At 43.9% G+C, this 10,299-nt stretch overlaps 1 protein-coding gene across 1 annotated transcript in view; it reads right to left on the bottom strand.

Annotated features, from left to right (window-relative positions):
* LOC102677618 (neurogenic locus protein delta) overlaps nucleotides 1-10,299 on the bottom strand; it is a 57,265-nt gene that overhangs the window by 21,469 nt on the left and 25,497 nt on the right. Inside the window, exons 4-5 of the mRNA XM_006614356.1 lie at nucleotides 9,366-9,617; nucleotides 4,096-4,156 (exon numbers count right to left, since the gene is read on the bottom strand). Coding sequence (XP_006614419.1) covers nucleotides 4,096-4,156; nucleotides 9,366-9,617 — 313 coding nt within the window. The remainder of the gene's footprint in view (nucleotides 1-4,095; nucleotides 4,157-9,365; nucleotides 9,618-10,299) is intronic.

Genomic DNA, 10,299 nt, shown 5'->3' on the forward strand with positions numbered 1-10,299 from the left:
CCGAGAAACGTAATCGAGAGAGCTGTAAGAGAGCGCGTAAGAGAAAGAGGGATAGAAAGACGAGCAGCAGTGAGATGACGAGAGTGTACGAGATGGAACGAAACTGTGTCGATTGCACACGAAAGTATATGCACACACGTGTATATAATATATACATATATATATATATATATATATATTTATACGCGTTACAAATTTTATAGCGATATTTTCGAACTGTTTCTAGTCACAGCGGGCAAGTTTTCTTAAAGAACATGAAAAAGGAAAGGATTTCTGATGATCGAAAGAAGCACGGCTCGCTCTCTCGAACAACTAACAGTGATCGTTCGAGCGACGTAGAGAGCGAAATAAGTCGATAGGAATAAGTCGATAGAACAATCGTGTTTGGGCAATTGGATAATTATTGGCGGGATATATAGTAATTGGTATATAGTAATCGCTGGAATACCGGTATACCGGTGGATATATTAGCGTGAATACCGGTATACGCGTTCGAAATATATCGATAAGAACGCGAAGAATAGTGGTAATATCCACGTACCGGTACTTGGAGAAATATCGTTGTATCGGGATAAAGAAGAAAGGAAAGGTCGAAGAAATTGCAAATATCGCGGAAGTATAAATTAAGAGGGAGAAAGGAGGGGGAGGAGGGGCAGAGGAGGAGGAGGAAAAGGAAGGTAGGGGAAACACGATGCACGCGGTGTGTGCAATCTTCATCAATATTCAGATAGGATACGCACGCGACACCGACCATGGACTCCGAAATTTCAATGGGATAGAGCCGCGATTCTTTCACGTATCACGAATGGGGCCAACATCCCACGAGGCTCGAGAGATGGCGATTGCTTTTAGCGATCGTATCGACTATTTCCACGCATACGGTTACGCAACCAGAAAACAGATTACCCTTTGTCCACGTAATACTATCGCTATTTATTCTACACTACTACCTCCCTTCCAATCTTCCTTTCGGAATCGTTAGTTCCAACGATTATTCGACAAAAAAAAATTTTAAAATTCGTCAAATTCCTGTTCCCTCTTCTCTCGAGTTATTCCATTAAGGAAGATATACCTACGCGCAACGCGTTCAATTGAAAAAATCCTCGAGCAGACCTCGAGTAACCGACCCCGCCGCTGCTACTCGTTTCGCAACAGGTTTTTCCCCAGACGCGAAAACCGATCCTCCTCCTCCCCCTCCCCCTCCCCTCCCTCCTTATCCTATACAGCGGACGAAGTTGCTTAGGAGCTGCAACAAAAGTCGCAGAAACGTTGCACGTTCGACGATATTCGACGAACAATTTATTACGAGGCGACACTCCGCCGTTGTTTATTTACGCGTCTAAGGTATGCCCATAAATTCCTGAACGTCTGGGACATTTAAAAGACGCGCCACGGCGAAAGAGGTTTGGACGGATGCCTCGTCTATTTTCGAAAATATTATTTTTCCGCGAGAAATTGAAAATCGGATGGAAAAAAAAAAGAAAATTTGATGATGATGATTAATGATAATTTAATGATAAATTAATGATAATTTAATGATGATAATGATGATGATATCGGTGAGGAGAGGTTTGAATGCCTCCTCTATTTTCGAAAATATTATTTTTCCGCGAGAATTGGAAATCGGATGGAAAAAAAAAGTTTGATGATGATGATTAATGATAATTTAATGATGATAATGACGATGGTATCGGTGAGGAAAGATTTGGATGCCTCGTTTATTTTCGAAAATATTATTTTTCCGCGAGAATTGGAAATCGGATGAAAAAAAAAAAAGAAAATTTGATGATGATGATAATGACGATCGTATCGATGAAGAAAGATTTGGATGCCTTGTTTATTTTCGAAAATATTATTTTTCCGCGAGAATTGGAAATCGGATGGAAAAAAAAAAAAATTTGATGATGATGATAATAATGACGATGATGTCGGCAAGGAGAAGTTTGAATTCCTCGTTTATTTTCGAAAATATTATTTCTCCGCGAGAATTGGAAATCTGATGGAAAAAAAAAAAAATTTTGATGATGATGATGATAATGACGATGATGTCGGTGAGGAGAGATTTAGATGCTTCATCTATTTTCGAAAATATTATTTCTCCGCGAGAATTGGAAATCGAATGCAAAAAAAAAAATTTAATGATGATGATGATGATAATGATGTCGACGAGGAGAGGTTTAAATGCTTCATCTATTTTCGAAAATATTATTTCTCCGCAAGAATTGGAAATCGAATGCAAAAAAAAAAAATTTAATGATGATGATGATGATAATGATGTCGAGGAGAGGTTTGGATGCCTCATCTATTTTCGAAAATATTATTTCTTCGCAAGAATTGGAAATCTGATGGAAAAAAAAAAAAAAATTTGATGATGATGATGATGATGATAATGACGATGATGTCGGCGAGGAGAAAACATGGATCTAGTCGGAGGGAACTCGACTGGACGGCTGCGGCTAACGGGACAATTAACCCCGGTCTCGTGCAGTAATTAGATGATCGAGTTAACTCTAAACCTCGGGTTAACGTCGGACCGAGATTCGTGTCCCATGCGGAGAAACGGAGAATAGGAATTATCGCGGAACATCTCTACTGTCTATCTAAACTCAAGCCCCGATGTTCTAAATTCAAAGCTGTGCCGAGGGCACAGTTGATTTTCGATCAACAGTTTGGCCGTAATCGACGCATGCGTCCTCTCACGATTCTTTTAAGAATATTGCTGACGCAACTGTTGCGCGTTTTTGTCTTCGGAAATGCGATCGAAATTTTCTTCCCATTCTCGAATCTAATTCCTCCTCGATCGTCGAAAACTCCGATCGAACGAATTCCCCGTCGAAAATCAAGCGAAAATCATTCAAATCTGCCTTTTTTTCCACCAAACGCCGACAAAGAGTTAAAAGCGCAGGGTGAGAAGAAGCGCTTCCAGACTCGGCCGGGGGAAAAAATTCTGAAAGAACAGAGGGTTCCTCGAGGCAGGAGCGTATTTATAGATCAAGATTCCCGGCAAATACAGAAATTCTCTGACTTTTCGATCTCTGACTTTTGGTCACGGTACTCGTTTTTCGACTGGTCGCAATCGAATTAGAATAGGTTCGACGACTTCGCGAGAACGTGGAAGGAAAAAAAAAAAAAAAAACGAAAAGAAAAATTGGGGAAAAGAGTGGGGGAAAAGAAATCGAGTCGATTGGAAATGCACGATCCGGTAGCCGATCCTCTCGTTAAGGAGGGAAGAAACCAGTCGGCCGCCTCGAGAATTCCTGCTCGTCCTCTTCGACCCCTGACGATCATCGCGCACGACGCCCGCCTTCCTTCTCCTCGCTGTGAAATCACCGGTGAAACAGGAACCGAGGGGGAATCGCAACACCCGGAAACGAGTTCCACCCGATGATATTCTAATCGCGGGCTCGATCCGATCCGGGTGTAAAGGAAAATCGAGTGGCGCGAACCCGATCTTGGAAACCGATAGCGGTTATGCTAATAGAAATACCCGATTAATCGAAAAAGAATATTAATTTCCATTTTAAGCGCGTGTATAAATGTTCCGAGTCATTTTAAACTTGCGGTTCTGTTCAAAATAATAAAAAAAAAAAAAAAGAAAATGCATCGATTGATCGATCGACGATACTCGGTAAAAGTTTGGACAATTAAATGGATAATTGACGAGTGACGAGAATTTTAATTTAATTTTGCTCGAAAAAAAAAAAAGATACGAAACCGAAGATTCTCACGGTGGAGCAATTAGAAGCCGGATCATCGATCGCGTTACACTCATTAACGATCGACTTTCGCGGGAAGCTCGTTTATCGAGGCGTCGTTTATTAATGCGGCACGAGTATGATACAACGCGTACTGGTATCGCGAATCAGGAATGTATATTAGAGGAAAAGAGGAAGAAAAAGAGCGAGCAGACGTGGAAGGAGGAGGAGGAGGAGGAGAAGAAGAAGGAGAAGAAGAAGAAGAAGAAGAAGTAGTTTAGTTGCTATACGTACTTGCACTTACATTATCATGAAGGAGGGAAAGAAGAGAAAGAAAGAGCGAGAGAAAGAAAAATGGTGAATTATATATATATATGTATATATATATGCGTATACTCACAAGCATTCGTCGGGTCGATTGCAGTGTCCGTGCTGCTCGTCGCATCCGGGCAGGCAGCGGGCTGAAACGAGTAAGAAAAAATCTAAAAGGTTAAGGCAACTCTCCGCAAGAGGTCGATCGCGTCCCTCACGACTGCACGAGCGGTACCATACGATGCATCCCGATGCATTCCACTGGTATAGGTAGTCGGGAGAACTCGATAATTCAACGAGCTTGCTCTCTTCTTTCTCTCTCTCTCTCTCTCTGTGTCGTCGTTAATCGAATCGTTAAATTGGCTCGGCCGGAAAATCGATTTGACGCTTTTCGGGTATACGCAATAATGGAGAGATTGTTTCGAGGGAGAGGCAGCAAATGGGATTGGTTTAACACGAAAACAAATTATTATGCATGAAATCTTGCTTTCTTTGGAAAATTGGTCTGGATTGGGAGGGAATTTTTATCCCCTTGATAATCCCTTGAATAATCGTTACGAAATGATTAGAATTTGATTGGATGATCAACAAGTATTCGAAAACAGAGATGTGCGCATCCTCTTTTGAGCAGCAACACTAGCGCCACGATGTATTCATCTTCCGAACCCCGAAAAAAGGAGTCCAATTTATGGACACGAAAGTATCGTTCACACCTCGAATACCCGATCGGACGGAATCGTCTAATTAAAATTTATGTCATATATACCACGAATCGTTCCCGTTTTCCGGGAATCCTGGATGGGAAAGGAGTCTGACCGCACGATTCCTTGCATAGCTGCACGTAGTTGTGAACGATACGTCGCCGAGCGCTCGGTCGCTCNCGCGTGCTCGCGCGCTCTCGCGGTCGCGTCCCACAAGGATGATAAAATTGTGTCACGTGTGAAGATTCTTATCTTACGGTCGTGAACGAGCCACTAACAGCTTGCTAATTGATCAATTTCACCTCTTTTTACAAAAATCGTTCTCGAGATATTTCCACTTTCATCGATAATATCATCGATAATAAAAGAAAAAAAAAAAAAAAAAAAAAAAAAAAAAACGTAAGTAAAAATTGAACGAAGCGAAGAGCAAGCAAGATTGATAGAAAACATGCTACGACGAAAGTTTAAATGATTAAATTTCACGGAAGGTTTATATTTAACAAACGAATGTCGCGAATGAATATAATTTCCTATTTTTAAAACATATATACAGTTATAATAACTCAATGTCGTACGACTCGAAACAATTCCGCCATTCGTATACTCGTGACGAAATTCGGATGGTAAATTAGAAGAGGAAAGGGAGAGAAAGATTGTCGGCATAGCAGCACACGCCAGCCAGCAAGGGTAATGAAATTGTGTCACGTGTCGAGCAGCTTGTCCAGTCCGCAAATATATCCAAAGTCTTTCAGTTGGCTGCCAGCCACCGGTTCGGTTACGTATACACGTTCCACGAGTATATAGACCGCGAATGTCCACGTTACCATGTCAAGACACGAGATGATCTCCTCTACTCATCCATCCAAAGGTATTCGCCTTGATCGGTGCTTTTGCCTCATTGTTACTGTACTTCCTCCTACTATACCGCACTCCCATCTTGCGCCTTTAAAACGAAACATTCCTATTCCTTGGAATACGCTCTGTCCTGTATTTGCGACAGAGATATACATTACGACTATACTCTACGTAAAAACTTTTCTCTATTGCAACAAATCTCCTCCATCTCCCCGAGGGAAAGAACGAACAAAAACCGTGAAATCAATCGAATCTAAGACACGAGAAGACATAAGGTGAAAGAAACTCGGTCGTTTCATTGAATGAAGGGGTTGAAGGTGTATGATAGAAAAGGTGAACTTTGTCCATAGTGCGGCGGGGGCTACGGAGAGGCCGGGAGAGGGCCGATGGGGGCCGCGTGACCTTGGCACCGAGCGCAACGGCCCACGAAGCCGGCTCGCTCTCTCTCTCTCTCTCTCTCTTTCTCCCTCTCTCCCCACGGTGCTCTCTCGCCACCAGTCTCGACGCGCTAAGGAGCGTATGGTATTTATAGAGTGGAGAGCCGAGTGAGGAACGAGTCTCGAGTTTGGCCGGTCGATCCCGCGGGACTGCGCGCCGAAAGGAACGGGCGAATCGCGCGGATTCCACGGGCTTAGGAAAAAAGAAGAATCGAAGGAGGGAGGGAAGGAGGGAGGATTGAGAGAAAAGAAAAAGAGAGAAAGAGAAAGAATGGAAGGAGAAGGATCGGTTTCGATGGAAACCGAATGTTCCTGAATTAAACTGTTGCGGATTACGGCAACGTCTGACGCCGAGTTTATACTTGGATTGGACGGCGTTGTGTGGCGTTGCTATGTGGTAATCTCTTGGAGGGAAGTACCCATTCCACCATCAGCTGATTCGAAACCGAATCAGTCAACTCTCTTTGCGATTTTCGAATAAATATTTATTCTCCCATTATATTTATAATATACGCGTAACATTTTCTAAATATCACGCGATAATATACTCGCAGGAGGGAAGAAACTTGAATAGCTTAAAACTTAAACGCCCCAGATCCACGAGTAGCATATATCCAACGGACAATAGGCAGTTTGACACCACCAGCTGATCGAGGAAACCGCAAGCTGCGTCACGCAAACGAGGAAACCCTTACTCGAGCAATTCCTCCACTATACCTTTGAACGCAAGGTTATTTCCCTTTAAATGTCCACCAATGCCTTCCTCCAACAATGAATTTCACGGCTCGCGTGGCCAACGTTATCCATCGATTTTCCCTTTCCTTTTCCTCCTTTTGAACCGCCCGCCTGACCTTTCGTGGAACCTAACCTACCACCACTCTCGTCTCCCTACCTGACGCAGTACCTCGCTTCGTACAATACGACCCCCTTCGTGACACAAAGAACACACCGAGATCGTGGAGAGGAAAAATCCAAGAATTTCGTCTTGTGCACAGGTAGCTTCCTCTACCTGGTGGGGGTTGGTGGTAAGTAACCGGGGCGGAAAAAGAGGGGAGGGGGGAGGTGAGAAGAGGAGGAAGACGGTGGAAAAATGCAAGAGCGACGGGGGAGGGAGGGAGAATGGGTCGTGGAGGGGGAGAGGGGTTGAAATGGAAGCGGACTGCGAACGCGAGGCCGGTGCAGCTGTTGGTTAAAGCACCGACCTCTGTGCAGCTGTCGGGGGCCCACTCGGCCTCTTTCGGCTTGTTTCGCCCGCTCGTGTTGCAGCTGCCTCCGCAACCCCTGTAACACGTCCAGGCACCCCCGAAAACGCGCTTTCTTCCCCTGCTACCCCTTCCCTTCCTCGTCAACCCCTTCTTTTGCAGGATCCTCGTGGATCCGATTAAACCGTTCATCCAACTTTATCTAAGCGTTTTCTTTCGAATTTCAATCTCTCTCGATATTTTTCGATCTGGAGAAAAAAAAAAAATAACCAAAATTCCCTCGAAGAGAGAGAGGACGATAGGAGAGAAAGAGGGAAGGGTCGACATTTTTGCTAAGACATTTTTTTTTTTTTCCTTTCGAAAGCAGCACACCAGGTCACCTGAGCAAACTGTGCACCGAGTGTACACACACGCTCTCACCATTTCTAGAAACATAACCCCTTCCCCCCTCTCCCTACTGAATCCAGTTCTCACGAGAACCCCGCAAGTTCGCAAGACGCAAGTTCAATCCCAATGCACAAGATTTTTGAAATATTCGATGCTAACGATGCCATCGAATTAAGGAAATCTAAGGAATGGAAATTCGAAATCGAATATATATATATATATATAAAAATTGGGAGGTGGAATCGCAACAATGGCCCATTCTCGGCGGGGGAGGAGCAGAAGGGAGGCGGCGAAAATGCTGGAAACTGGGCGGCGTGGGCGCGGGAGAGGTCGCGTGAGAAAAGATCGACCACCTCGCGTTTTCTTCACCGACGACGAGGACGAGGAGGAGGAGGAGGAGGAGGAGGGCTCGATCTCTCCCCCCTTTCTCGCTTCCTATTTCCACGAATGGCCGCCAATGTAACGAAACGAGGTGTAAGCAGTCTATTAGTAATCGATGCGCGGAGCAAAGTTTGTCGAGCGGCCGAGTGCAACGACCGATCGACGACCGCCGTGGAAACACACCTGGAGCGACCCTGTCCTCCACTTTCGATTCCACTCCAACTCCAAGCCTCCTCTCGAGTCAATTCGATCGTTACAGATTTTAGATTTCTTAAATAATCACCGTTCCTCTGATAATATATTTTAAACGAAAATATATAAATCAGAAGATTCACCCTCGAAAAATCGCCAAGGAGGCATCCATCGAGAGTCGTCCCGTTCCTCGTCCTAGTACGTACGGCGAGGAGAGGCTTGAGAACACGCGAGAGAACGACCGAAAGTAACCACACACGTTGGAGCGCGTTTCGTACGCGCACGCGGAAAGTAGACGGTGGTGAGGTTGCTTGTACACGTACAGATTAATCCTGAGAGAAGGAGCCTCTCAGAAGAGGTGTATATATATATATATATACGTAAGAGAGACGGATAGACAGCAGATACGGATATAACGAGAGAAGAAGGGAGAGAGAGAGAGAGAGAGAGGTGTATATACATAGGAGAGGCGAGACGGAGAGAGAGAGGGAAGGCGTGAGCGCGCGCGCGCGCGCGAGCCAAGCGTGGGAAGCTGGTGCACGCTCGGACCCGACACTGCACCGACACTGCACCGGGCCTCTCCTTCGTGGACTCGTCGAGTTTGTCGAGTTTCGTGCTACGAACGAGAATAGAGAGAACGCTGCTGTATACAGGCCGGCTAACGTCCTGGAATGAACGTTATATAAGCGAGGAGGGGGGCAACGATTTCTTGGATTCCTTCGAGACAATTTTTCTCGAAATTATGCCACGCTTTGTTTGTTATTATCCCGCGGTTTGAAATCGATCGATATTTTATGTATACATTGCATTCTATTTATTATTTTTTATCGGGCATTTTTTTAGGGAATAATGTAGTTAAAAATAGAGTCACTTTAAATAATTAAATAAAATATAGAATAACATTTATCTCCATCGAATTAATTTTTATTATAAGGAAAATCATAAATTCGACAGTCTCTCCGGTTACCGTGTTGAAATACGGTATAAATCACGCTCCACGGGGCAAGGGATGAACAGAGAGAGAGAGAGAGAGAGAGATCTCTGTAATTTCATACACGGAATTCCTACAAAAGGAGGGATGTCACGCGTGGTGCAGTCGCGATGGGAAGCGTGGGAGTGCACGCACATATTACGTGCATACGATAATAGACGTTGGAAGAAGAAGAAGAAGAAGGAGAAGAAAGAAAAAAGGAGGAGACTTACGGGTATTGCAGTAGTCGCCCTTCCATCCAGAGAGGCATACGCGCTCCCCGCTCGGGCTACAGCTGTAATGACCGAAGTTGTCGTCCCTCGGCCTGCACAGGTTCTCGCAACCCTTCCCGTAATAATGCGCCACGCAAGTCACCCTGTACTCGTACACCATCTTCGAGTGGGCGCTCCTGTACTCGTCCTCGGTCCAATTTGGCCCGACGTCCAACCACTTTTGCGTAGTCAGCCTGGTTATCAACACTTTCTCTGAAATAATTTGCACAAATTGTGTCTCCGTTAATATTCAAATCCTTTTTTTCTTTTTCCTAATAATTAAATTTATTTAAAATAATTATAATAATATTAAAATAAATAAATTTAAATAATTTAAATTATATAAATAAAATTAGATTAGATATCTTTTTAACGAATTACGAAGGTAACGTAAACAGAAAAGGAGGATTAATTTTATTTTCAATATACGCAGAGATATATATTCCGAAAAGGTCAATTAATCGGTCCGCTCGATTTAAAGACAGACAGAGAGAGAGAGAGATTCGCTTCAATTGATACGTGGGTACAATTAACTCCTCCGTTTCACCGGATTGAAATCAATTCCAATTTATCACCCATTGACTCCGACACGTTCGCGATGTCTCCCCCACAATCATCCCCAACAATACCACCCTCGTGTATTCTCTCACGAGTATACAACACAAACGAGCCAATATAAAGAACAATAATCGAAATAAATCATTCTCGAATTAATTACTCGAAGAATAATTTAACAAAATTCCACTTCCACTGTCTTCTTTGAAATCCCACAAATTTTCTCGATCATTCCGATCGATCGATCCAGGAAAAACGAGGAGGAAGAGGGAGACGAAACGCGAAAAAGCAATTAAGCATGTCCATCAGTAGGGCACAACACAGAGGAAGGCGGCCGTGG

The sequence above is a fragment of the Apis dorsata genome, unplaced genomic scaffold, assembly GCF_000469605.1.
Source record: "Apis dorsata unplaced genomic scaffold, Apis dorsata 1.3 scaffold_174, whole genome shotgun sequence".
Taxonomy (NCBI): Eukaryota; Metazoa; Arthropoda; class Insecta; order Hymenoptera; family Apidae; genus Apis; species Apis dorsata.